At 52.1% G+C, this 25,304-nt stretch overlaps 11 protein-coding genes across 11 annotated transcripts; 8 read left to right on the top strand and 3 right to left on the bottom strand.

Moving 5' to 3' along the window:
• Positions 1 to 1,179: 1,179 nt before the first annotated feature.
• On the top strand, positions 1,180 to 2,363 carry K460DRAFT_362058 (nitrilase family protein-like protein). Its single transcript, XM_040932572.1, has one exon. It carries the CDS (start codon positions 1,348 to 1,350, stop codon positions 2,245 to 2,247), a length of 900 nt encoding a protein of 299 aa, XP_040793873.1. The 5' UTR covers positions 1,180 to 1,347; the 3' UTR covers positions 2,248 to 2,363.
• Positions 2,364 to 2,652: 289 nt separating this feature from the next.
• K460DRAFT_401333 (uncharacterized protein) lies at positions 2,653 to 4,062 on the bottom strand (the record flags this gene model as incomplete). The annotated part of the gene is made up of 2 exons (XM_040936409.1): positions 2,653 to 3,687; positions 3,742 to 4,062. The coding sequence occupies 2 exons, from the start codon at positions 4,060 to 4,062 to the stop codon at positions 2,653 to 2,655; spliced, it is 1,356 nt and encodes a 451-aa protein (XP_040793872.1).
• Positions 4,063 to 5,043: 981 nt separating this feature from the next.
• On the top strand, positions 5,044 to 5,991 carry K460DRAFT_362056 (scytalone dehydratase). The gene is made up of 3 exons (XM_040932571.1): positions 5,044 to 5,259; positions 5,309 to 5,364; positions 5,424 to 5,991. The coding sequence occupies exons 1-3, from the start codon at positions 5,226 to 5,228 to the stop codon at positions 5,871 to 5,873; spliced, it is 540 nt and encodes a 179-aa protein (XP_040793871.1). The 5' UTR covers positions 5,044 to 5,225; the 3' UTR covers positions 5,874 to 5,991.
• Positions 5,992 to 7,965: 1,974 nt separating this feature from the next.
• On the top strand, positions 7,966 to 9,456 carry K460DRAFT_351245 (RNA-binding domain-containing protein; the record flags this gene model as incomplete). Its single annotated transcript, XM_040931563.1, has 4 exons — positions 7,966 to 8,162; positions 8,290 to 8,394; positions 8,450 to 8,590; positions 8,655 to 9,456. 4 exons carry the CDS (start codon positions 7,966 to 7,968, stop codon positions 9,454 to 9,456), a joined length of 1,245 nt encoding a protein of 414 aa, XP_040793870.1.
• Positions 9,457 to 10,910: 1,454 nt separating this feature from the next.
• K460DRAFT_329196 (uncharacterized protein) lies at positions 10,911 to 13,313 on the top strand (the record flags this gene model as incomplete). Its single annotated transcript, XM_040930735.1, has 5 exons — positions 10,911 to 11,007; positions 11,091 to 11,274; positions 11,331 to 11,374; positions 11,429 to 11,671; positions 11,719 to 13,313. 5 exons carry the CDS (start codon positions 10,911 to 10,913, stop codon positions 13,311 to 13,313), a joined length of 2,163 nt encoding a protein of 720 aa, XP_040793869.1.
• A 165-nt stretch (positions 13,314 to 13,478) lies between these two features.
• Positions 13,479 to 14,580, bottom strand: K460DRAFT_303371 (uncharacterized protein). Its single transcript, XM_040929939.1, has 3 exons — positions 14,306 to 14,580; positions 14,152 to 14,239; positions 13,479 to 14,095 (listed from the first exon to the last, which is right to left on the bottom strand). Exons 1-3 carry the CDS (start codon positions 14,334 to 14,336, stop codon positions 13,840 to 13,842), a joined length of 375 nt encoding a protein of 124 aa, XP_040793868.1. The 5' UTR covers positions 14,337 to 14,580; the 3' UTR covers positions 13,479 to 13,839.
• K460DRAFT_31318 (uncharacterized protein) lies at positions 14,461 to 15,036 on the top strand. The gene has a single exon (XM_040930245.1). The coding sequence runs from the start codon at positions 14,585 to 14,587 to the stop codon at positions 14,879 to 14,881; it is 297 nt and encodes a 98-aa protein (XP_040793867.1). The 5' UTR covers positions 14,461 to 14,584; the 3' UTR covers positions 14,882 to 15,036.
• K460DRAFT_303368 (uncharacterized protein) lies at positions 14,738 to 15,851 on the bottom strand. Its single transcript, XM_040929938.1, has 7 exons — positions 15,699 to 15,851; positions 15,614 to 15,636; positions 15,530 to 15,563; positions 15,443 to 15,477; positions 15,343 to 15,369; positions 15,220 to 15,289; positions 14,738 to 15,166 (listed from the first exon to the last, which is right to left on the bottom strand). The coding sequence occupies exons 1-7, from the start codon at positions 15,733 to 15,735 to the stop codon at positions 15,102 to 15,104; spliced, it is 291 nt and encodes a 96-aa protein (XP_040793866.1). The 5' UTR covers positions 15,736 to 15,851; the 3' UTR covers positions 14,738 to 15,101.
• A 183-nt stretch (positions 15,852 to 16,034) lies between these two features.
• On the top strand, positions 16,035 to 18,892 carry K460DRAFT_401327 (RNA-binding domain-containing protein; the record flags this gene model as incomplete). Its single annotated transcript, XM_040936408.1, has 5 exons — positions 16,035 to 16,259; positions 16,316 to 17,116; positions 17,308 to 17,580; positions 17,634 to 18,506; positions 18,557 to 18,892. The coding sequence occupies 5 exons, from the start codon at positions 16,035 to 16,037 to the stop codon at positions 18,890 to 18,892; spliced, it is 2,508 nt and encodes an 835-aa protein (XP_040793865.1).
• A 942-nt stretch (positions 18,893 to 19,834) lies between these two features.
• K460DRAFT_274402 (uncharacterized protein) lies at positions 19,835 to 22,753 on the top strand (the record flags this gene model as incomplete). Its single annotated transcript, XM_040927955.1, has 3 exons — positions 19,835 to 20,336; positions 20,428 to 20,604; positions 20,859 to 22,753. 3 exons carry the CDS (start codon positions 19,835 to 19,837, stop codon positions 22,751 to 22,753), a joined length of 2,574 nt encoding a protein of 857 aa, XP_040793864.1.
• Positions 22,754 to 23,615: 862 nt separating this feature from the next.
• On the top strand, positions 23,616 to 25,046 carry K460DRAFT_373336 (uncharacterized protein; the record flags this gene model as incomplete). The annotated part of the gene is made up of 2 exons (XM_040934573.1): positions 23,616 to 24,207; positions 24,271 to 25,046. The coding sequence occupies 2 exons, from the start codon at positions 23,616 to 23,618 to the stop codon at positions 25,044 to 25,046; spliced, it is 1,368 nt and encodes a 455-aa protein (XP_040793863.1).
• Between the last annotated feature and the right edge of the window lie 258 nt (positions 25,047 to 25,304).

Genomic DNA, 25,304 nt, shown 5'->3' with positions numbered 1-25,304 from the left:
CGTATCAGAACGTCACGAGCTGTAGTATTAGTTTATCACATGCTCAAGCGAGCGTCTGAAAGTTCCAGGTTGGTTGCGAAGTCAAGAGCTGATATCAGGAGTTGTGGAGATGCAACTCCTTTTTCGCGAATCTTATAATGTATCGAACAGACCAATATATAGGTTTCTGGGATTTCGTGGCTTCCGACTGGCTATTAAAACATACAAGGCACGTTTTAAGTGTTAGCTTCCTCCTCTGGTTAGAATATCACCGCTCTATTATAATTGATAATATTAAGGATGCACACTATCTCGTACTGTACATTGTTAACTTAATCAGAAAAAGACATGGTTAGCTGCAACTGTGTAAAGAATCCTATCGTGCTACTCAAGAGTGGATAACTCAAAGGTACAAGTAATTCTAGAAGAACTAACGTAACTACGAACATCTCTGCACTTAAAGTTCCTTAATAGAACTAGCAATAGCTCAGCTAGGGCGTAGGCGTTTTGAAAATCCTCTTATAAAGGTACGAGTAGAGAATGTGCACTATATGAACACCTACGAAGTCTTTTCTAACGCCCTAAGACAGCTTTGAACCAAAGGAAGAAAGAATAGAGCCGACATCGGGACATGAGCTCCCTTATAGGTGGTCTTTGGGCCTCCAAGCAACTCGGTAAGACCTACACCACCTGTTAATATATTTAAGATTTGGGGCATGTGAGCAGGAAAGTGGGACTTACACCCCTTAACAGGTTCCTTCATGTATTGTGAAACTGCATACTTGGTCGAATTTGCAGCCTCCTACGTCTTTAATCTAGTGTATATGTTGCTTATGTAGTATTAGTCTGTTGCTTTCTGCAATACGTTAACTTTCTACCCAAAAAAGTAATTGATATACTAGCTGTAACCTCTACAAAATTGGTGTAGAATCGTACCGATGCCAATTGGGCCACTACTTTATTGAGTCGAGAGACTCTAGCGGTGAAGAGGAAAAGTGATGTGTTTGGGTGATGATAACTGTGCGAAGGAAAGCAACGACTGGTCCGACGTGATCTGGCGGGCCATAACATAATTACCGTACTGGCCTCTACCCCCTCGCTCGTGATTTTTCTTGAATGGAGATGTGGTTGATGAAACATACGTGAAAAAGACGCGTACATTTCGCGTCGGCAATTGCACCCCGCATCGTCGGACGGCAAGCCCAGCCGAAATGATAACATCGACCGTCGGCTTAAATATCGGACATTTCATCCCACTTGAGCGCATGCATTATCCCATATCGCTTTACCCAACAACTCCGTCTAGAATATTTCTTGACCATCTCTCAGACCTTCTTCAAGTTTCCCGCCCTCACAACAATCGCGACCATGGCAACTCTCCTCAAGCAATCCCTAAAACTCGCCCTCATCCAGCTCGCCTCAGGCGCCGACAAAGCGCATAACCTCTCTCACGCACGCACAAAAGTCCTCGAAGCGGCGAAGGCGGGCGCAAAACTCGTTGTCTTGCCAGAATGCTTCAACTCGCCTTACGGAACAAAGTACTTCGACAAGTACGCCGAAACCCTTCTCCCATCCCCGCCCACAGAAGCGCAAGCACCGAGCTTCCATGCGCTGTCGAAGCTTGCGAAGGAGGCAAATGTATACTTGGTTGGAGGAAGCATACCTGAGCGAGACGAGGGGTCAAAGGACGAGAAGAAGTTGTACAACACAAGTTTAACATTTGGGCCGAATGGACAACTGTTAGCGACACACCGAAAAGTGCATCTCTTCGATATTGATATCCCCGGCAAGATAAAGTTCAAGGAGTCGGAGGTACTATCTCCAGGAAACAAGATTACTCTTCTCGACCTCCCCGAGTACGGCAAAATCGCCATCGCGATATGCTATGACATCCGCTTCCCCGAACTCGCTACTATCGCTGCGAGGAAAGGCGCGTTCCTCCTTTTATACCCCGGCGCATTCAACCTCACTACCGGTGCGCTGCATTGGGAGTTGTTGGCCAGGGCCCGGGCGACGGACAATCAGGTCTATGTTGGGCTGTGTAGTCCAGCAAGGGATATGAAGGCAGAGTATAATGCGTGGGGGCACAGCATGGTTGTTGATCCCAACGCACAAGTGTTGGAACAGCTTGATGAGAAGGAGGGTACTCTGATTCAAGAGTTGCAGGCGGGCAAGATCGAGGAGTCGAGGAAGGGAGTGCCGTTGTATGGGCAGAGGAGGTTTGATGTTTATCCTGATGTTAGTCAGGGTGGGAAATTTGAAGAGTAGATATGGACTTGAACCAGTAACGAGTCATGTAACATGATAAGCGTCTACTTCAAAATACTACAACTGTTGAGAACACAGTACATAACTTGCATACTGAGTACACTTTGTCATTCGATGCTGGTGAATAGATGGTATCAAGAAGATTTCCTGTACTAAACTAAACAAACGACCGTAGTCATCTATGGCAGACCAGTAATACTGTTAAACTATACGCAATAAGAACAAACCAGGGCATCGAGGAGGAGCTCTCCAGGGGGGTATCACAATTCACAAAAACGTATAAAAAGACAAACGCCAATCACCAGACGCCATTCTGCGTAAAACCTGCAGAAGCAAGAGACAAAAAAGAAGAACCCCAGGAAGGAAACGAAACTAAACACCGCCGCACTTTCAACCAACACCTAACTACGTCTGCTCCGGTTTAGTCTCGAACCCATTGTCAAGAGGCGTCACCGCAGACAGTGCATACATGCTGGAATCTACTTGGATCCACGCTCCCTGGTTCAAGTCTGAAAAATGATGAGGTATTCGCGAACTACCAGGGCTTCCGAGAACCACATCGTAGAAGGATAGCCAAGGGGGTCTAGCGTTATTAGGGAGCTCGTTCAGTGCCGCCGCGGGCTTTGCCACTGTGGATGTAAGGTCAGGCAAGGGTGGGAGGTCCAGGAATTCAGCAAAGGTTTGGGAGCCAAACGAGTCAAGGAAAAGCGGAGGCGGTTGTGCTTGGTTCTCGAAGCTGCCAATATCAGGATCAGACGCACTAGTGCGCGAGGACCCGAAAAACGAAGAGAAGCCGCGACTGTAGTCTTGACTGCTTGGCCGTGTGCTAGACTCGGCTCTAGGATCCTGCATCTTGCCCAAGACTGAAGGCAGGGTGGAATTTGGCGCCGGAATATCAATTGAGATGCCATCCAATCCGCCATCATGTGACAGTGACGACAATGAAGATATGTCGTGATAGGTTTCGCTTGAAAGACTGTTTATATTCTGGAATACTTTGGTCTCAAGGCAGGCAGGCTTCCTTGGAGAAGGTTTGGAATCCAATAACGCGTGCCGCTGCCATTCATGTTTTCGCCTTGCATCCTGCCGCTTGTAGACCTTCTTGCAGACTCGACAAATGCATTGCGGCTGTTCCCTCAATAGCTCAGGATGTTGCTGCCGGACATGTCTGGAGCAATTTCCGGCTCGGTATTGTCCTGTAAATATCCTATGACACTGCTCGCATGTGACGTGGGGTGGCTTTGAAGACTTGCTATGGTGGTTGAGGTGATCTCGCGACTTTGGAAGCGATGTGGTTGGGCGCGAAGGTTTGATTGGGTTGTCGTCAGGCTTGTTGTAGAAGGGTTGATTGTTCAGGGGTTGGTCTGGGATCGAGTCCTCGAGTAACTCCGGGAAGTACTGGTCCTGAGCGAAATAGCGTAGGCCAAGGTTGGGGTCGATCTAGTGACGAGGTTAGCGATGCAACAAGCACCATTTAGCTCTCAAACATCATACCCTCGATCCAGGGAACCAGGGTGCAACATCTGTCTCTACAGAACCATGGAGCCATGATGGGGTGCCAAGCTGTGTATTCGGGAAGCTAGTGTCTTGTTTGATGCTTGATTCGAGAGACGTGCTGCTGTAGACACCTGCTTCAGATCTGGCCACAAATATGTCTCCTACGTGCGCCACGTCAACCTGGACTGATGTAGGTCTAAGACGAGTGGATCCGTAGGCGGACTCGGGACGTCCCGAGCTGCGGGAGTGGGGCTCCGCGTCGACTGCCGGCGTTACAGAGCCACGGTCATCAGCCCGGCCCCCATGACGGGGCGGCATGGGTACGTTGGGAGGAAACAATCAGCAGCAGAAAAGTAGGACGAGGATCGATGGTGCGATGGTTGGGGAGAACGGATCTGGTGAGAAACGGCGGGAGAGGCGCAGGTCTTATGTTCTGCAGGTGAAGTGTGCAACTGTCCAACGGGCTGACCCAACTGACTTGGTTGCATGCGCCACGAAGTGGTGAACAGGCTAAGATGACGAAATGTAGCTTTTGGGACCGGTCAGTGTCAAGGAGAAGTCGCGCCGCAACTAGGATGAGCTTGCAAGCCATTCAGGAACACCCACCTGCAATCCTCTCGTTCACGACTAGACTAGTTGCATGCGAACTGGGCAGGTGGGCAGGTGAGCAAGCGTTGAAGCCATAGGTTGTCCGCATTTGATGCGAATGAAAAACGATAGGACGGTAGATGCTTGAATTCGTACACAGCCTGGTCTGCACGCTCATGTCTTTTGGTGCGCATCGTCAAAGGTGGGACGAGGATGATAATTCTTGTCAATTCAGATGTCCAGAGTTGATACTGTGGAGAAGAGGAGCGTGTAGCTGGGCGTCTTTCGCACTCTATGGCCACCTTCACTCAAGAATGATGATGAATTGTTTCTTGTAGAACGGCTGACGCGGTTAAGCTGGAACTGCATGCGCAGTCAATCAATCGTTTGTTCGGGCTTGCATTCACGTCATTTCTAGGCATCACGGCGAGCCTCTACCAAGTGGAGAGGGGAGTTTTGGTTGTTTGCAGAGTGCCTGCGGAAGAGGGGTTGATGGGGAGTGGCCGGGGTGGCCCATGCGCCTTCCCCTTCCCGTCGCGACAACCACCATACTGTAACAAAACATGTTCAGCAACCAGCCAAGCAGAGAAAGTCAATCGGCCAGGTTGAAACAAAGAGGCTTGCGCGTCCGAGAATGACATCGGCCCCGTCGCGACTGGAGACACGGCACCGGGCCAGCCTCGTAGGCACGGAGGCCGTGAAGCGGGGAGCCGACGCCATGGATGGCAGAGGTGTTTGCAGAGGGTGCCCCTTGTGTAAGGAAATGATGGATATAAAGACCGTGGACGAGAATATTGGAGGAGTAGAAGTGCAGGATTGGCCCGCAACAAGAACAATCTCGGTCCACCGTTGAAGCCTATATCGAATCCACCACCACCACCACCACTATCACCATGTCTCAGCAAAAGTGGAAGCCAACCTTTGATGGTGAGTCGTCTAATGGACCGTCCCGAGGGCATGACTAACAGCGAGGCAGATGTAATGGGTTGCCAGTCAGCATGCTACGAGTGGGCCGACAGCTACGATAGCAAGGTGGGTCGTCTCGCCAGGTCGTGGTCCCTGTCGTCTACCGCTTGCTCACACGGGCGCAGGACTGGGAGCGTCTCGGCAAATGCATTGCCCCAAGCCTGAAAATCGACTACCGGTCCTTCCTGGGCAAGATGTGGGAGGCCATGCCCGCGGATGAGTTTGTGGCCATGGCCTCTGACCCCGCGGTGCTGGGCAACCCCCTCCTCATGACGCAGCACTTTATCGGCGGCACACGGTGGGAGAAGACGGCCGAGGACGAGATGGTGGGCTACCACCAACTGCGGGTGCCGCACCAGCGGTACACGGACGAGAGCCGCACAAAGGTCGCGGTCAAGGGCCATGCCCACAGCTTCAACACGCACTGGTATAAGAAGGTCGAGGGCGAGTGGAAGTTTGCTGGGCTGAACCCGGACATTCGGTGGTTCGAGTACGACTTTGACAAGGTTTTTGCAGAGGGGCGAGACTCGTTTGCAGAGGCGCAGACTGCGAGCGGCATCCCAGCGGAGGCTTGATGACCAAGGATGAGGGCGCCCAGTGTGTTTGTTTACGAGGATACCTACCACGACTTTTGCAAATCTGAAGACATGGGGCGTTTACGAGCGAGTGAGCCAGACATGACGCTACCAAAGAGTGATGCCTCCCCCCTATCATTGACAAGATGTTACATATGGTAGGCTGCAAGAAGTGACAGCGAAGAAGAAGAAGCAGGCTCGATTTCTTTCCCATCACGGTCCCATCACGGCTCCACCAGGGTTGTGCAACGGTCGTATGTGATTATCTCTCTCTCCATTGACCGACTATTTTACTATACCTGTGCTGGGCGATGGGCGTGTGAACTATTCTACCTGTGTTGGGTGATGCGTGTCGCAGAGCCATCTGATTCGACACGGGCGGGGGTGGGTGCGGCCCAATTTCGCGCACAAATGGGCCCACACCAGAAATGAGAACAAGAGTAATAAAACCAAAATAATAACAAGCTAGAGGGACAAGATGTAACGGCAAAAGCAAGCATGCATGCAAGAGTCATGGTTGGTTTGCACAACGGGCGGACTCTGGTGGGGTGGGTCTGATGAATAACGCGTCGTGGGCAGCTGGTGCAGCGCGCCGCTTTCTTCATCAGCCAGCAGCGTTCGAGAGCAGCAAGCAACCCAATCTGCAGGCGAGCGTGGCAGCCTGGTTCGTGAAAAGCAGAGGCGAGGGTGTGACGAGCCAGTCACAAAGGAGAGATAAATCGATGTATCGAAGATCTCCAAAAGCTTGATTTCAGCCCCCCTCCCCCTCCCCCTCCCCAGGTTCGGCTGGCCTGCTCTCTCTCTCTCTGGCCCAGGGCTGGCTGGTGCTGCTGCCCTGGTGGTGGTGGTGGTAGTGCTGGTCCACCTACCTACCCTGGAGCATCGCTACCGAGCGACGCCGCCGCCTCCGCCACACATGACCAGCGAATTGGGCGGAATGGGCGGATTGGTTCGGCTGCAGCCTTCTTCTTCTTCAAAGGGCCGTGTCTTCACATCATCCTTCCTCGACTACTTACGCTCGACGCTCTCTCTCTCCCTACCCCACCCACCCTTCCTCCCTACCGCACACTTTCAGCTGCACACCGCTCGTCTTCCCCTGCGGCGTTGCTCCTCTCCGGTATTCCCTTTGCGTTGTGGTGTTGGATCCCGTCTCCGCTGCTGCTGTCCTTGACCTCTTTCGGTGCGTATGCTCTCCTCGCAATTTTCATCTCGTCTTGGCGCCCGCCCGCCCACCCGCTGCACAAACGAGTGCACGCTGCGGGTGACGCACATTTTTCATGCCAGATTGTGCAGCCGCAATTTGCCCTCCATCGCGCTGTCGTGGTAGCAAAAATTGACTGCTTTGCCCGCTGACGTCTTCCTCCCCCCCCCCCCCCTCCCCTGCACGGACGTCTGTAACGCGCGCTGAGGTTTGTCTGCCATGATATTATCACCACGGCGCCCTCTCGCTCGCTACTACTAGTACTGCTGCCGCTGCTACTGCTGCTGCTGCTGCTGCTGCTGCTGCTGCTGCTGCCCTGGTGTCACCCTCGCCTGTCTGTCGTGGGGCCCCGTGCTACACCCGCGCATGTGATCCCTTCGCAGTAAGACCTTACTGACGCCGCCCGCGCATAGATTCTGACCTTCCTCACGGCCACTCGTTCACTCTCCTCCGTGTCCACACACACGCACTTCCCCCCACCCGCCCAAGTCCTTCGAGCGCATCCCGGAGTTACTGTCGCAGCTTTCCCGGCCTATCTCCTTCGCTGTCCCAAGGCTTGCTCCACAGCTCGCCCGTCTTTGCGCCTGTACTCTCTCTGTGTGTGTGTGCACTACGCGCCTTCGCCGCCAACCCTTCACCTGCAGTAGACTGGCAGTCTCGGTCCAAGCGGTAAGTGCAGCCTTGGGGCTTTCCGCGCGCCCTCACCTCTCGCTCGCTGCCTGACCCCATTGTGCGCCAATTCTCCAACGCTAACAATTGCTTGCGCCCCACAGACGATATAAACACCACTCTTCGATTCTCTACTATAATTAGAGCGCGACACCCTTACCCCCTCCCCAAACCCCCAAGCAGTTCAACCAATCACTACCCCGTCTCATCTACTTGGACATCATGTCCTTCCAAAACTACGACCAGTTCCAGGGCCAGCCTACGGGCGAGCAGAACAACCAGACCCCGCAGCCCGACCTCGGCCAGCAGATGGATACCTCTGGCAACGGCTTCCCGCCCCAGGGCAGCATGGGTCCGCCAGACAGCGCGGGTGCCGATGGCCAGGGCCAAGGCCAAGGCGCCGGCAAGACGACTCTCTGGTGAGTTTACACTGGCTTGCTTCCTAGTTAGTTTGCGCATCGCACCTGCATCGAGTCTGCATCAACGCGCATGCGCGCCGACAAGGCCGCACTATTTCCAATGGCCATGGAGGCTAACCGCGCATAGGATGGGCGAACTCGAGCCCTGGATCGACGAGAATTTCGTGCGCAGCATTTGGTACAACATGGGCGAGACGGTCAACGTCAAGATGATTCGCGACAAGTTCTCCGGGTAAGCGGGCGAATCACAAACGACAAAAGTCTCCAGGCTAACTACAGAATAGCAGCAATGCTGGATATTGCTTCGTTGATTTCGCCAGCGCTGATGCTGCTGCCAAGGCTCTCTCTCTCAACGGCCAATTGATCCCAAACTCGAACCGTCCCTTCAAGCTCAACTGGGCCTCTGGTGGTGGTCTTGCTGACCGGAGGTGAGTGATTCCCCCGGTAGATACCTTGTACCTACTACGTACATGGGGCTAATGCACAGAGTAGCCGCGATGAGCGCGGCCCCGAGTATAGCATCTTCGTCGGCGATCTGGGTCCCGAAGTCACCGAGTTTGTCCTTGTACAGCTCTTCCAGAACCGCTACCCGTCCACCAAGTCCGCCAAGATCATGTCCGACCCCATCAGCGGAATGTCGCGCGGCTACGGTTTCGTGCGATTCGCCAGCGAGGAAGACCAGCAAAAGGCCCTTACTGAGATGCAAGGTGTCTACTGCGGTAACCGCCCTATGCGCATCTCCACCGCTACCCCCAAGAACAAGAGCGGTGGCCCAGGCGGACCCGGCGCTATGGGCATGCCCCAACAAGGTGGCGGCCCTGGCATGGGCATGTACTCCATGGGCGCTCCTCCCATGGGCTACTACGGTGCTCCCCAGCCCATGAACCAGTTCACCGACCCCAACAACACGACTGTTTTCGTTGGCGGCCTGTCTGGCTATGTCACCGAGGATGAGCTTCGCTCCTTCTTCCAGGGCTTTGGTGAGATCACCTACGTCAAGATCCCCCCCGGCAAGGGATGCGGCTTCGTCCAGTTCGTGCAGCGTCATGCCGCAGAGATGGCCATCAACCAGATGCAAGGTTACCCGATCGGTAACTCGCGTGTTCGCCTTAGCTGGGGTCGCTCGCAGAACAATTCTGGCCCTGCTGGCACCCCTTACCGCCCGGCACCTCCCCCGCCGGTTTACGGTCCGGGTATGGGCATGCCCCCGCAACACCCCTACGGCGGCGGCGGCGGGTTTGCTCCCATGAAGGTAGGAGCATCGCTTCCATTCCACACACATGAACAGTGCTGACAATGAAGCAGTAAGCACATTCTTTCTCTCTGTATTGCTTGCACGGCGCTTCATCCATGGTTCATCCCGTTGGCTTACTGCAATGACACCCTTTCATGACTCGTCATAACGACTCTCGAGCGTTTTGGTTCCTTTCTATACCTGGGCGGTTCTACAAAAGTTCTCGAGTTCCATCTGACGACACCAATTTTGCTGGAAGGCCTTAGAAGGGAGTCTTTGTATAACAGGTCATCTTTCTGCCCGCGGGTTTTCTTTCGGAGCTAGCTACTCTTCTTTTAGGGAGCATTGGGGCATGTAGCTAGTCATGCATGGGTCGGATGCTGCTTTCTTCAGGTGCCTTTCTTTTGACGAGAGTGTGGGTCTACGAGCGAGATTGGCTATCTTTCCAATCACACGAGTCTTTCTATTCTTTGCGTCTTTATTTGCGTGCGTACTTGATTCGTCTAACCTGGTTTTTGTCTTGTCTGCTGTGATCATTTTATCCTTTCTTTTTTTGATCCAGAGAGTTCGTGTCTGCTGGCGGGTTTGTCGCGGTTCAATGTTCTATCACAGTCATGCTGTGTGTGTGTGAAAGAGAGAGGGAGAGGGAGAGTAAGCGTGCGCTAATCACGATATTACAGTGCTTTTCCTCTCCAGGCGCAGCCTACAGAACCCCCGTACCACGCGAATAGCCTCGTGGGCATTCAGAACGGCGGCCCGAATGGTCTCAGCACTCTCAGTAGCCTCGGGCTCATCTCTCCTCGCTCAAGTGGCCTTATGAGTCCTGGCGCCAACGGGTCCCAGGACAACAGCCTCTTCTCGCAACAGCTGCCGTAATCGCCATTTTCCCCGTCGGTGCCTCACACAACGCTGAGTTCAGTGAGGCTTGCTTCGGCACGGTGTTGGATTTTCATTCGACCACAGCAGCAGTATACGTTCTTGCAGGATGGCATCTTCAGCTTTTAGCGCGGCGTCTGGCGAGAAACATGTAGGAAAAGGCATTGAAAGGTGTACAAGGCGCAATCGGCATCTCCACGCAAGGATTCCGACTGAACATTGATATGGGTAATTTGAGCTTCCTGATTTTGCGCCTCCTCAACTTTCTCTTCGGGAAAGAAGAGAACATTAGGATGGGTAGAGCAGGTGGTCGGCTAATTGTTGTCTTGATCGATGTGGTCTATTATTGGATGCTATTCTGTTCAATATGCCCTCTCCTTACATTTCTTTGCGCTCTTGAAGTAACTGGCATCCTGCCAAGTCTAGAAAAGTGATTGTCATACAGTGTTTTCGATTTGAACATGACGCGCCGCGGAACTAGCAGCCGTGCCTTCCTCGAGGTAAAGTACAAGCACCACCCTCGGCCTTTTCTTCCCGCAAACAAACCCTCTCTTCTCTTCCCCACCCTATCGTCTCCCGACGACTGCCAGTTGCTTGTTGCACTTTTGGATTGTAACAGCAGCAGTTGCACGCCTGCCATGCGCTACGACGACTGGGACGTGATCCTGTTCCCAAAGGACTCTCACATTCCCATACAGGAGTTTAAGACGGCCTGCTACGTCTCTTCAGATGAATGTCAGCAAAACATACGTTTCACTCGCCCTATTATCCTTTCAATTGTACCACAAGGAGTTTGACTAACATATCCTCGCGCACAGATGGACGCCAACTGCCCACTCTAACATGCTACATCAGCTCGCTTCCACCAACAACACCCTTCCGCATCTCTATACACTCATGGGCTACAATAGCCAAACCTTCAGCACTCATCGAATCACGACGGAAGGCCAACCAGAAGGTTGTATACACTGTCCAGGTGGTTGTTGACGGAGCTAGAGTCTTGTGAGCCGAACCCCAGATCTTGGGGAGCTTTAGCATGATATGCTGATCCAGAATAGCCGTGACATCTTTGAAGTAGCGTCAAAATGGCCCCAGGAAATTGGTATGTATCACCCGTCTTACTATCGTGCCTTGGACAAAGCTGAAAAGGGCAAAGCGCACGAGAAGCAAATACTTTCTTCTTTCGAGCAGTCTTCGAGCCAGCGACAGCCGTGTCTCGAGTTCCCAGCCTTCCACCAACAGACTCTCTTACAAAGCTCATGGGATGCCCGCGACCCAAATGGACGGATCAGGATCAAGCTGTCAGAGCAATTGATTAACAAGACAACTAGCCCTGGGGAGGTCAGCCTTGGAGCTTCACATGACATTGTCTGCTTTTCATTACAACATGCTCCTAAAGGTACGCGCGCATAAACCGAAAGGTAGTTGCTCCGTTTTGACAAGAAGTAGACGTTCTTGAACAAGCTGGTATCTCATGGCCAATACGCAACCCGCTGTACTTCCCAAACACTCACAATCGAGCCACGCTGCCCTCTCAGACTTCCCCAACGTTTCCACGGGCTCCAAAGACACGTAATTCGGGATCATCGTTTGCCAGACCACAGAACATAGAGCCGCGCCGCAGACCTCACTCACACTTACCACCCATCTCGAATTTTGCTAAGCCACCCGTCGGTATCAGAGGCAGCGGTGGTGCCAGCATATGGGATGGCTCTCTTGCCGCTATCAGCGCTGATGGTGACGACGCCAGCATGGACACTTGGTCTACGAAGCGGACTGCATCCAATTCGATTGGCGACACGGTCATGTCCGATTATATGTATACATCTTCGCACCCTTCAAAACTTGGCCTCCCTTGGTCAAATTCCGTGCCAACTACTACACGATGGGATAATCACCAATCAAGGAAAGATAAAGAGAGACAACTCATCGTAACGCTTCGAAACGATCAGCTCGGGCAGCTCAGCGAGGTCATCAGTTCACCAAGGAGAGAGCGAGAGCTGCCTGTCGGCTTTGAAGGTCAGCGCCATGATCATACTGGACGTCCACCTACTGCTCACACTTATTATCCACCAAAAATGGGGCCTATTCCTCTTGCGAACCGTCCCTCTTCAGCGGCCATGGCCCGTACTTCGTCGTATAACGACTTCAACAATGCTCTACGAAACGCTTCAAATGCGACATCACCGGATAAGCCGCCCATGTTGAATCCACCTCCTATCTCTAGTAGCAAAGAGAACTGTCCTTTCTCACAGTCACTTTTGCCAGCACCATATCCACAAGCTAACCGTGTTCCAACGCCGAACCCCTTCGCTCAGAGGCTGCCGTCTACCAGCTGTAATGTTTCGATAAGAGATTCCTCTCCAGTGTTTTCCAGCTTGTCTCGTTTTGAACGCAGTGTAGCACTACCTCCCCCGCCAGCTATGGGCCATGTGAAGAGCAGGAAGGAAGGCTTAGCATTCAACTCACCCAGGCTATCAGATCAAGGGGTTCGCCATGATCAGAGCCTACTCACAAGCATGGATGGCGACCCTGATGCCACCCCAAAGCCTATTGCGAAGGAGGACAAAAAGGCGGCACACAATACATCTAGAGTACCCGCGCGGGTTGAAATCATTGACCTTGACGCCATCGATCCGAATCTGGGCACAGATGCAGCACATGGCTCCACTAAGCGCTCCCCATTCAAGTCCATGCACAAGCCCGGCATGTCAAGTATCGACAGCACAGACCGTCTTGAGCGCCATCTCTTCAGCGCTCTAGGTGACGAGCTCGGCAGCTTCGATCAGCAGATGGATACGACTGGCATGGGACCTGAACTTGCGCATGCATTAGGAGGAACAATGGCGCATTCCAACATTAGTGGAAGCACGATGCTGAATCCTTCGGCGAACGAATTCGAGCCGACGATTAAGAGGAAAAGGCGGGGTACGTTGGGTGGAGACAGGGACAAAAGTCCACTCAGCAAGAAGGAGAAAGGTGGGCTGATGGAGGTTGACGCAGTACCGGTGGAGGTTGTGCCGAGGTTGAGAGGTGATTAAGTGACTTTGGAAATGGGTTTGGTCTTGTACCTTTGACGACCCAGGGTTCGGTTGTCGCTGCAGTTGTTCTGGAATAGTGGCTATGGAACGCTTTAGTAATAGTAGCTGCTGAAGAAGATGCGAGACGTATTGGGTTAGGAAGTAGAGCGTCTTTTGGAATAGTGTACCGAGGTAGTATTGGTCTACACGTGAGCACAGCTCAGTAATTATATTCTTCGTCTGGTAGCATGAAGGTCGGTGATAGCAATACATAGACGTGAATAATATAGAGATTCAAGTCATTCGAATTCCGTCTGGTATCTGATAGGGCGCCTAAACGCCGATATATGCCAATGCAAATTAGGAAATCATATCGTGTAAAGAAAGTACGAAAGAGCTGAACCCACATAGCTAGTAAACAATTTATGGGTCTCCTAAGAGACCCAACATAATCACCCCTCCACGCTCGATCTAACGGTGGCGTCGAATCATTTCCAAGCCCTTCCCCCTCTGCTCATCTTAACAACCCCTTCCCTCCCCCCTCAGTCTACTTATACTGTGGCACCCCCGCTGGCGGTGGGTAATTCCCCGATTGTCCTCCCTGTCCCTGCTGTCCTCCATGCATCATAACAGCCTGACCTTCCTGACCCTGGCCTTGTGCACCGCCAGCGCCGCCGATTTGCTGCTGCACATCTGGCCGGTACTTGATGTCCTGCCAGAAATTGCAAATGTGGCAACCGACTTCCTTGTAGGGTTTGAGCGAGAAGGGGATGATGGGGACGAAACAGAATGTGAACCATTCCCTGTGCGTTGGTCAGCTTCGTTTACTTGTGGGGGTTTTTGTGGTGGAGAGACATACCATCTTTTCATCACTCTGCCAGAGAAGTTACCGCAGTTTTGGCATTGGACTGTTACGTGTTCTGCGCCGGTGAGCTTCGATGAAAAGGCTAGTTTGGAGAGCGTGGTTAGCCAGGCTAGTTTATCTTTACTGTGCTTGGATGAACTATACGTACTGTGTGTTCCGCAAGTAAAAAAGAAGAACATGGTTGCGGAATCGGTGCGCTTTGTTTGCACGAAACTTGCCGGCTGTTGTTGTGTAAACGTCTCGCGGTGGAGTGATGCGCGTGCTGCTGGCTGGCCGAGTAAGGAAAGCTTGCTCAATAGCTGGGTGGCGTCTATCCGAGTTGGCGATTATAAGTATTGGTCGCGTAGGAGAAGTAGAGAGGTTTGATAGTACTAAAAGAGGGTATCTGCGATAGTAAAGAGGCAATGTTGCGGCAAGCGTGGCGTTCATGGCATTGGTATTGGCGCCGAGGAAGCTGCGTCATCAACATCAGCCACACTTGGCAAGCTCCATCGGGCTAGTGGCTGTGGTATATGTAGATTTTGCAACGCTTCACGGTCACTTGGTCTTTAAGTATGGATGGGAAAATGTAGGACCAATAATAGGAGTGATGTCAACGTGTCGCGGTGATCGAGTAGTAGCACAAACGCTTCATTATGGTATATCGAATAGCCTCCAAAGCCAGTTTTGTGGAAAGGAGACTCGTAACAGTCGTTATGATCAAGACCTCGCAGCCTCATCATGAGTAAAACTACAGGTACCCCGACTCCTCTGCGAAATCAACGAAATCGAGCATGTAGCGAGATCGAGAGCAGCCGGACTGGCAACATTGCATGTTGAAAGATAAGCCTCTCTAAAACCTATGCTGACATGAGAACCGCGGTTCGAACGTTCAGGCATTGCTTTGAAAAGAAACGCAAACAAAGTCTAGGAGGCTGAGGGTACCTCCATCCAGTCACATCCGCCTACTGCGTCTTGAAGAGCAGGATGGCGCAGTGGCCGAGATAGAAGTAGATGAAGTGCTTGGTCTCTGTAGGACATTAGCAAGCAGTCGGCAAGCAAGCATAGCGAGTAGGAACGGACCATGAGTGACGAAGCTTCCAAAGTTTCTACCCACGATGCAGTGCCATGTGGCGCCCTTCCGGCTGTCGAACTGTGCTGAAGTTAGTGTGCGCTTTGAAGAGTGGGAATTGGGGACAATCTCACCTCTTTCTTGATGAATTGAGCAATGTCCTTGGAATGAAACGTTAGCACGAGTCCTCGTAGGTCACCTTGGAAACGGGTGATGCAGATAGGCAGGACCCACCTTCTCGATGGTGAACTGTTCCATCGCCTGCTGTGCTACGGGCTGTTAGTGTTTCAGTCAGCCGCACTGGGCATCGGAGAAACTTACCAACTTCGATGGCTTCATTTTGCATCTCCTCGCTCTAGTGGACGGTTAGACAGAGAATAGCAGAGAATAGCAGTAAGTAAATACCATGTCTGCCGACTTGATCTGAGCTACACAAGATGTTAGCTCGGGCTGCAGGCACAGATAGCAGTATAAACATAGGGGGGAATACCTTCTTGCTTATGCGTATCTGACTTCTCGCTTGCCATGGTGCCGGACTGATTATTGAGAGCGTTCGACTAGTAGAGATGGCGACTTTTGTAAGCACACGGTGATCTTGTAGCGGTCAAGTGGACAAGAAGGGTGCGTCTTTGTTGTCGGCTTGCGTGAGTGTTTGAGGAACCCGCGGCCAGAAGACCGCAGGTGGCACCGAGCGGCCTCGGCGCTAGCGTGTGCTAGCGCGGAACGGCTGTAGGACGAAATTTTTATATGTGCACATCAACCTTCACCAACATAACGGCTGCTTTTCCTTTTTCTTGCGCCACTGCTTAGAGGCCGGGACGCAGCCATGGACTCGTCGCGTATATTTGTACGCGGGCTACCACTAAAGTTCACCGAGGACGACGTGCGCAAGCATTTCGCCAAGTTCCCCGTCACAGACGTCAAGTTCTTCCCGCATCGCCGCATAGGCTACGTCGGCTACAAGACGTCCGAAGACGCTGCAAAGGCCGTCAAATACTTCAACAAATCCTTCATCAAGCTGACCAAGATCTACGCGGAAATTGCGCGTCCGGTGAGTGGAGTGCAGAACCATGACAATAACGATAGGCGGGGCTGATACTTTTGCAGATCGCCGACAAGGAGCTTCCCAAGTCAAGACGACAGCAGAAGGCTGAGAAGAGCGCACCGAGAACCGACGAATACATACCACCACGGCAAGAGAACGACTTGAAGCGGAAACGCGACGAGGTCGAGCAAGACCCGAAGCTGAAGGAGTTCCTCGACGTGTACCAGCCGCCCTCCAAGACCAACATATGGACCAATGGTGATTCGCAAGGCGGCGTTGACACAGGAGCCTCTGCCGAGGAGACTGTGCAAGCTGTTGCTGTGCCAGAAGACGAGAGTGATAACGAGTACCAAGTCATTGCTAAGAAAGCAAAGACGGCATCGGAGCCTACAAAACCACTGGTAGACGAGGAGCCCATGCCCAAGGGCGACTCCACAGCAAACATCGAACAAGAAGCTGCCGATACTGGTGAGGCAATGGAAGACGTGCAGGATGTGCCTACAGCTGAGCAAGGGCCTGTTTCTGATGCGGACTGGTTGCGGTCTAGAACCAACAGAGTTTTGGAGCTGGTCGAGGATGACACAGAGTCATCAGCCCGAGTACCATTGGCCATTGGACCAATTTCACAACCCAGGGCTGTTGAGCACGCATCGCCGCAAGTTACCCATGAACAAGCTGAGCCAGAACAACCGGCCGAGGCACCTGTTGTTGTTGTTGTTGTTGATAATGATGATGCTGCACCATCAGACGAGGAAGAAGATAGAATTCGCGAAACGGGACGCCTCTATTTGCGAAATCTGCACTTCGAAGTCACTGAAGACGAGCTCCGGGAACAGTTCTCAAAACACGGAGCTCTCGAGGAAGTAAGTCCTAGCATTTTCTTTTTTCTGAGACTGCCCACGCAATGATGAACGTCAAGATAGGGACAACTGATGCCTCGGCATATGAGGTTGACTTGTGAAAGTATTTTAGTAGATGTCTTTCTTATCTGATAGTGGCAAATCCCCTCAATATAGATTGTGGTTATTCAGAGAACGAATGCTAACTGCGATAGGTCCATGTACCGCTGAAAAAGATCGATGGTAAAGGCAAAGGCTTCGCTTTCGTGCAGTTCCAAGATCCCACACAAGCAGTCGAAGCGTACCTCGACAATGACAATACCATCTTCCAGGGCCGCCTTCTCCACATCATCTCCGCTAAAGCAAAAAAGGACACAAAGCTCGACGATTTCGAGATTTCGAAATTGCCACTCAAAAAACAGAAGGAGATCAGACGGAAACAAGATGCCGTCAAGGCTACCTTCAACTGGAATTCGCTATATCTCAACGTACGTAAAGCATGACAGGACTACGTTAATCTCATCACTAACCTATTTTCTAGGCCGACGCAGTCATGTCCACTGTTGCTAATCGCATGGGTATCAGCAAAGCCGAACTGCTCGACCCCACGTCATCAGATGCAGCGGTCAAGCAGGCTCATGCTGAGACGCACATTATCCAAGAGACCAAATCTTACTTCACTCAACACGGTGTGGACTTGGAGGCCTTTCAAAGAAGCGCCAAGGGCGACCTCGCCATTCTGGTGAAGAATGTGCCCCATGGTGTGACACCGGATGAGTTACGCAATATGTTTGAGGAGCATGGCACTGTCTCCAAGTTTCTGATGCCACCAACAGGCATGACTGCAATTGTAGAGTTCTCCAACGCCGCGCAAGCGAAGACTGCATTCACGTCTTTGTCATATCGGAAGATGAAGGACTCCATCCTATATTTGGAGAAGGCCCCCAAAGATCTGTTCAAGGAAGGCTTAATTGCCCATGTTCCACAGGCCGCATCTCAGGACAAACCTGGGGCGAAGCTATCCGCAACAGATCTCCTCGAAGACGCTGCAGAACCAGAGGCAACGAACGCAGCCACGCTATACGTTCGAAACCTCAACTTCACCACTACAACGGAACGTCTTACTGAGGCCTTCAAACCTCTTTCCGGGTTCCGAAGTGCAAAGGTCAAGACGAAGGTCGACCCGAAACGAGGCGTGCTATCGATGGGCTTTGGCTTTGTCGAGTTTAACAGTCCTGAAACGGCATCCGCAGCCTTGCAAACCATGGACGGACACGATCTTGAGGGGCACAAGCTGCAGATCAAAGGTTCACACAAGGGTGCAGATGCAGCCGAGGAGCGTCGCAAGGACGATGCGGCAAAGAAGGCGGCAAGCACAAAGATCATCATCAAGAACTTGCCCTTCGAAGCGAGCGTGAGTCCCTTTTATTACTCTAACAAAGCGCGTGCTAATCCAGGTTGCAGAAAAAGGACGTTCGCGCGTTGTTCACCCCTTACGGCCAACTTCGGTCCGTCAGGGTGCCCAAGAAGTTTGATTCGTCCTCGCGTGGTTTTGGTTTCGCTGAGTTCACCACAAAACGCGACGCCGTGAACGCCATGAATGCGTTAAAGAATACCCATTTGTTGGGTCGACGTCTTGTTCTTGCGTTTGCTGAAACCGAATCAGATGACCCTGAGAAAGAACTGGAGAAGATGCAGCAGAAGGTGGGGGCACAGGCGAACAAGGTTGCCCTTCAACGCCTCACAGCAGGTGGCCGCAAAAAATTTAACGTTGCAGGCACCGACGACCTAGACGAATAAGCGCGAGCGCGAGCGTGTTCTGGTAGGATTAAAACTTGAACTGGGCGCGACACCATCAAGCTGTGTCGTCCTTGACGCCCTCCCTTGCTTTTCTGACTAAGGAAGCGCGGCCCGCCCTTCGGCACGGTATACTGAATGTAGTAGCGCTATGACGCCCTGGCACATGAACGCTATATCTAGGTCACCGCTCTCTAAGCCCCGACAGGATACGCCTACAGTGGACTGAATCAATGGGCATGGCCACCACACCGCGTTTCAGATTACTCTAAAACATGGGGAGTAAGGCAGCCACAAACGAGACGTTTGTCGATCATACAGACTTGACTCACGTAGTTTGTTGTCGACAATCACTGACGTTCATTCTTGCTCAGAGCATTCCGTACCGCTGCTCCCTCGCACACGTCCAATCAGATGACGGTTGATCAGACGGCAGTCGCCTCTATGCCCTTGCTCCCTCCGCTAACCACGCAATATTTATCATTCCAGCAGGCGATGGAATTGCGAACGATGTAATTACTTGGACAACAAGCGAAATGGCGATCTGTTAGCGACGACGACGGTAGCAGGAAGCGTGTTATCCTAATTTCATGGTAATCACCATGTTACCCTGTTGACTGATCCCCCTGCCATTTTCAGTATAGCGGGTACCGTATCGTACCCAACAGTCGGTCTGCCCTGGGAGGACGGCAACTCGTGTCTGTCTGCCAAGTGGGCCTCCTGCCTGAGGGTCGGTCATCTGGACCATATCTTATATCATTGCAAAATGTCTGCATACCTTTACCTTTGCCACCCACCTCGATACATTCTCTGCTTGCTCGTTCATCACAATCCTCAGTCACTCATTGCTCCAACTGCCCTAACGCTCGTTCCATTTCAGCCTCACCCCTCATTCTTACCCTTATCATTCCTTTTGTAAGCTTTCATTGCATACCTCAGCCCGCTATGGAACTCCAACACCAACAATCATGCGTACTACCGACCGATGTTCAAGCTTCGGATAATACACTGGATGAGGCTATATCATCACAACATCGAGGCGTCCTTCAGGAGAGGTCTGCTAATCGGCCACACGAATACAACACCACTAATACACCGCCACTAAAGCTCTCATGCAGTCCTAGTCCAACAGAAAATGCTTACGCACGGCGTGCTGCTGCGGCAGGAAGCTACTTCACTGGCAATGTTCATGCGCAACACATCGGACTTGCGGGGTTTGGAGTCGAGCGATCGGAGAAACAAATCAGATATGAGCTTGAGCGGTTATACAAGATGCTCCAACGATCCGACAAGTACCAGAAGTATAGAGAAAAGCAGCCCGTGCTGACACCAGCGGAGTTCATTGCTAGAGAAGCAGCCGAGAAGAGGGCAGCAGAGCGTAGAGGGGCAAAAGACGAGAAAGAGAAGAGTGTTTGGCCTGAATTCCTGGAGCATGCGTTCTGGAGAGGTGAGTCTCTACCGCCACTTCACCACCGCGTTCGCTCTCATCTCAAATTTTACTTTCAGATCGAAGCACATGCACTGACGGTATAATGCAGCACTGATTCGATGGCCCCCGATGGGCCGGAAGAAGTACTTGCTCGACGGCGCCCTACGAGGACGAAACGAACTGATCCAAGACTCGATTCGTAGGGACACTGGGATCACGCGATGCCGCAAGCAAGTGTCAAGTCACCTCCAAGTGCTCAAGCAGCATCTTCGGGATCAGCCTGCTGGTATGTACTGATGTTTCGCATACCCCCCTTCGGGTACTCTAGCACCACCCGTTCTTGCATCCATCATTTAGATGCCTCCACACCAAGTCGAACCCGCTCTAGCATGCATCGATCAAGTGTTAGAATTCGAGGCGCAGTGTGATTGGAAAAAGCCCCTGAAAGGGGACATGCGGTTTATGACGCTGCTATTGGCGCTGTTTTCTAGAAGGGATATGCTAGGGGGGGCTGCCGGGACTAGGCTGACCACACGATAGTGCTCGTCCACATGGCTACAAAAGAAGACGACAAGAAGCGCCACCGCGGGAGCGAATCCTCTCAGGCATATCACCTGGCGCATGTTCGTGGCCGCCACCATCCACAAACTGCAGTTTCCGCCTCCAAATATGATTACAACGCCTCCACACCACAATTTTGGCCGCAATTCGGTGCGCTGCCGAATCTCTCCCTAGGTGAAGGTTTGAATGGCGAGGCTTCAACATCGCCTTATGCAGTTACAGACTTCACTATGCTTGTTGAGGATGACGACCAGCCAGTGCACCACTTCACACAACTTCTGTCTGATGGGAGACTCGGCGATCTGAATGTTACAGATACGGTGTCATGGCACCGACAGTACCCTGAGTTTGGTTTTCTTCGATCTCAAACTGATGATTGGACGAAGAAGGATCGGAAGGTGCTGGTCTGCGATGCTTCGATCAAGATTATGACCGAGGCAAGACCAAATGCCAACCTCTCCATCACATTCAATCTACAATCGCAGTGTGATCTTTCGCCCTTCGAGTCTCTGGAATGCACAACACGGTTCTACGACAGCGGCGACATCGCGCCTGATCCTCAGTTCGACGGTCCTAATGCCCATGATTTGAAGGAGCACCGCACGCCTTGCGACTATATGCCTGACCCGCATGGCTCCAGTGGTTGTTTACGGATCGCCTTCGGCTCTAGATTTTGGGTCAACCGCATGCTGAGGTATCAAAGTCTAAGACATAAAGACGAAAACTGTGTGAGCAGGTCATTGCTTCGGTTGACAGCTACACAAGATGTCTACGGTATAGAACGGGGAACAGGCAAGGCACAATGCGTGCTGACTATTCTCTGGAGATTTACGCAGACACGAAGCTCTGCCGAAGTGGGCAGTATGACTTGGCGAACAGCGAGCTTCGGTAATTGCCATGCTATCGCTGCGGAGCAGAAGTGGATTAAAGAGGAGGACCATATGGGTGCAACCATGGAAGATATGGAGGGCGGCCACGAAGAAGTAGAGGAATGCTCAAACTCCGCTCCTGAGGAAGCCACGCTATATCATCCGGTCTCACAACTGCCCTTGGATTTCCAGCATCCACATGCAGCATACCCATCATATGCCGTCCAGCCTCACCATGCTCATGGTCCACCTCAACTATCTCTTGACATACTCGCGTCTATGCACCCAGACCTCGAGCACCACTCTGCTTCAGCACCTACCACCGCATCCGCCACCGACTACTCCCAACAAAGCCTTTCACTATCGCACAGCCAGGACAATGTGACCACATATGCCCATGACAATGACTTCGACTTCAACGGTGGCCACATTACCATAACCGGGGCCTTTGAACCGGCTATCAATCTTGCGGCATATGATAGCTTTGCGAGCCAGGGAAATGGGTTGGAAGGCCTGCATGCGCTTGCGGGGCTTGAAGGGGACGGTCTTGCGGGCTTGGGGCTTGCTGTTAATGCCAACAATGAGTTGGTCACCGTGAACCGTGGCATGCAAGATCCCTCCGATCTAGCTTGCTACTCGACAAAACCAAACTGGCATCACGTAAACCTTATTTCGAGCCTGGAGAATGCCGCGGAGCAATATCATTCGTATCTGGGACATGAAAGCCATGGTCAAGCATCTCGAGGTCACGAAATACTACCAGGACATGATGCGTACCAGTCCGCGAACCATGCAGAGAATCTAGTTGCGCATGGCCTACACGACTCGCATGTAAACGTCAATCCAGGGCTGTGGAACTTGCAGAGCCCATTCCATGAGGATACTGGGGGCGGTGCAGTAGGTGTTGTAGACTGTAGGGGGGAGAAGGGACATGGAGTGGGTTTGGGCTTGGGGCTAGGGGTGTTAGATTTGATTGAGAGGGATCAAAGGGCTAGGGGTTACTAGCTTTCCCGGTCGGCGTCCGGAAATTGGTGTCCAAGGGCTGATGGCGATGAGGCGGTTTATGATGTCACAAATGTATGTTTGCTCTGTATGATGAAGATGATAGTCATCTTAAGTGTCGAATTTAGTAATGATAATGAGATTCAACCATTGTCGTACAGGCAGCTTGGCTAGTTCTTGTGCGTTGTCAATGTTTACAACCCTCATGGACAAGAGCTGTGAAGGATCTCGGTAGTGGCGTCGGGCGGCCATGTGCTTGACAGACGCCCGCTCTAAGGGCGCTCCTTGCGCTCCAGCCAGCCACCAAACACAGAAATAGGTGAAACGAGAGGCTTGAGACAAGATAGAAGCACTGACGTGCTTGAGTTGGGTGCTTCGTAAGTGGTTACCCTTGGTGAGAGAATGTTGGTGTATAGTTGGTTCATGACGGAAGGAGCAAGGCTGTCAATTGCCTACCTGGGTAGCAACGAAGCATATTCCAAACTACAGACAAACATCACACTTGCTATCATCACTCACACAACTTTCTTACGCAAGGAATTGACGCATTCGCTTTACTGAAGTATTTGCTAGGCTTCAATGCCGCATCTCACCGCAAAGCCCTGTAACAGCAAACGCGCTGTCGCGCAATCACATGCAAGCTAACCCCACCCAAACGCTACCTCCACTCTACCACCACCTGATCACAAACCGTGGCACTTGTCTCGAGGTTACCATGAGCACGACAGCAGACGACTCACGAAGATACTTAATCTTGCCTTGTTCGTCTCCTCCTACTTCCATTCCAGCTGCGAATTTTATTCCTGCTAAGACTGAGAGTCGAGGCAATTGGCTGCAAGCAAAAGAGAAGGTTACCAAAACAAACATGGAAATCGATTACCCGTCGCAACAGGATACACTTCCTTCATCACATGCCGCCGTCGATATATCCGATCATGGCGTCTACAAGCTCGACGATTTCCTGAGCGCCCACAAGGCTGAGCACGACGCTCAAATCCTCGCTCGCGAAGCAGCCAACGCCGCTAAACATGTCTTGCCCCGTTCTAAGAAGGTTATGGCTGACGAGAATGTTGCCCCGTTGATGCCAGTTGCGGTTGGTGCCCGCTCTTCGAAGCATACTATCATTTTGCATGAGAAGTATCAAGCGCTTGGTATCCCCCAGCCTGTTTTCACTTATGGAGGTGGAAGTGAGTCCGGATGGACTGTCGAGGTCAGCTTTCCTGGCATTGATGTTGAGGAGCTGCAGGGTTTATGTGAGGAGAGGAAGTTCAACAGCAAACAGGAAGCTAAAGAGGCGTTGTGCAAGCGGGCTTTGGAGGTGCTTGAAGAGATGGAGGAACGGGGTAGAATCACGAAGGCGGAGAAGGGGAAGAAGCAAACGGGTGCTGATGGGCCGGTGCCACAGCAGGAGAAGAAAGTCAAGGAGCCAGGTCCAAACTACCTTGGCCAACTTTTGGGTTCGTTAAACAAACGCTACTCTCACGAGCTCTAGTGTGATTGATTGCTAATGTAGCGGGCAGAATTCCAACGCTCACTTTCTTCCCCACAGCCAACTTACACCGATTATCGTGCCGGTTCCCGTTTTGCCTGCCTCGTCACCATCGATGGTCACGCCAACCCCTTCGGCTCCCTCGACTCGCTGCACTCTTCCAAGAAGGCAGCTAGGCAAGAGGCCGCCCGTCATGCCGTCGCGTACTTCCAAGCCCAAGGCCAGTGGCCCGAAGACTCCACTTCTGTTGGCGGCATCAAAAAGAAGAAGGCCCAGCCTGCGCTCACCGAGTCCGCCACCATCTCCACCTCGACACCGTCTGCTGAAACTAGGAAACTAAGCACCACATCCACAGCGTCAACTTCCATAGCCAACAACGTCTCCTACGCCCAGCAAGTAGCCCACCTTGCCGTCACACTCTCCCTTTCCACACCAGAATGGTGCTTCAACCCCCACCCCGTCGATAAAGAATTCCACACCGTGTCGTGCTTCTTCCGCAACGGCGGACCGCACGAGGGTCCTATAGGCGAGGTGCGCAACATCTTTGGCAAGAAGAAGGCCAAGGAGGAGTGTGCGCGGCTGACGCTCGAGTATTTGAATGGAGTGCGTGCTCATAGGATGAGATGTGGGGAGCGTATGTTGGAGGGCATTAGTGGTAGTGAAGGGGTTGTGCGTGGTGCAGTGGGCAGGGCTGTGGATGGGGAGAAGGAGGCTGTTGCTAAATGGCAGGGCGTTGTGGTGGCGTGTGAAGCGAGTGAGAGTGAGGGGGATCAGTTTGAGGATGCTGTGGAAGCTATGGGCGCGTAGTCACAGTTTGGCTGGCTATCTCTCTACATTACCAGGCGCATATCTTCTAGGCTTTTTGTTTGACATGAAAAGGACAAAATATCTTTGAAGGTACTATTCAATAAGCGAACCTTTTCATCATTTGAGCAATCCCACATGGTATGCTTTGTGCTAACACACGATTTTAGACCACAGAAAGAGATAGAGAGCTACAATATACATCTGACGGGAGCTTACAAAGACGTGAAAAAGGAGAGGCAAAAGGAATAAGTCGAAAAA

The sequence above is a fragment of the Cucurbitaria berberidis genome, assembly GCF_010015615.1.
Source record: "Cucurbitaria berberidis CBS 394.84 unplaced genomic scaffold K460scaffold_1, whole genome shotgun sequence".
Lineage (NCBI taxonomy): Eukaryota > Fungi > Ascomycota > Dothideomycetes > Pleosporales > Cucurbitariaceae > Cucurbitaria > Cucurbitaria berberidis.
The sequence above is the reverse complement of the archived record's forward strand: the minus strand, read 5'-3'. Positions and strand labels throughout refer to the sequence as shown.

Coding starts and splice junctions, on each gene's coding strand:
- K460DRAFT_303368 (XM_040929938.1), bottom strand. CDS start 15,735: ATGGCAAGCGAGAAGTCAGATACGCATAAGCAAGAAG. Junction 15,637..15,698: donor AGATACGCATAAGCAAGAAG/GTATTCCCCCCT, acceptor CATCTTGTGTAG/CTCAGATCAAGTCGGCAGAC. Junction 15,167..15,219: donor TGGAAGCTTCGTCACTCATG/GTCCGTTCCTAC, acceptor AATGTCCTACAG/AGACCAAGCACTTCATCTAC.
- K460DRAFT_31318 (XM_040930245.1), top strand. CDS start 14,585: ATGGCATTGGTATTGGCGCCGAGGAAGCTGCGTCATCAACATCAGCCA.
- K460DRAFT_362058 (XM_040932572.1), top strand. CDS start 1,348: ATGGCAACTCTCCTCAAGCAATCCCTAAAACTCGCCCTCATCCAGCTC.
- K460DRAFT_362056 (XM_040932571.1), top strand. CDS start 5,226: ATGTCTCAGCAAAAGTGGAAGCCAACCTTTGATG. Junction 5,260..5,308: donor GTGGAAGCCAACCTTTGATG/GTGAGTCGTCTA, acceptor ACAGCGAGGCAG/ATGTAATGGGTTGCCAGTCA. Junction 5,365..5,423: donor CCGACAGCTACGATAGCAAG/GTGGGTCGTCTC, acceptor ACACGGGCGCAG/GACTGGGAGCGTCTCGGCAA.
- K460DRAFT_303371 (XM_040929939.1), bottom strand. CDS start 14,336: ATGTTCTTCTTTTTTACTTGCGGAACACACA. Junction 14,240..14,305: donor TTTTACTTGCGGAACACACA/GTACGTATAGTT, acceptor TCTCCAAACTAG/CCTTTTCATCGAAGCTCACC. Junction 14,096..14,151: donor GGCAGAGTGATGAAAAGATG/GTATGTCTCTCC, acceptor ACCAACGCACAG/GGAATGGTTCACATTCTGTT.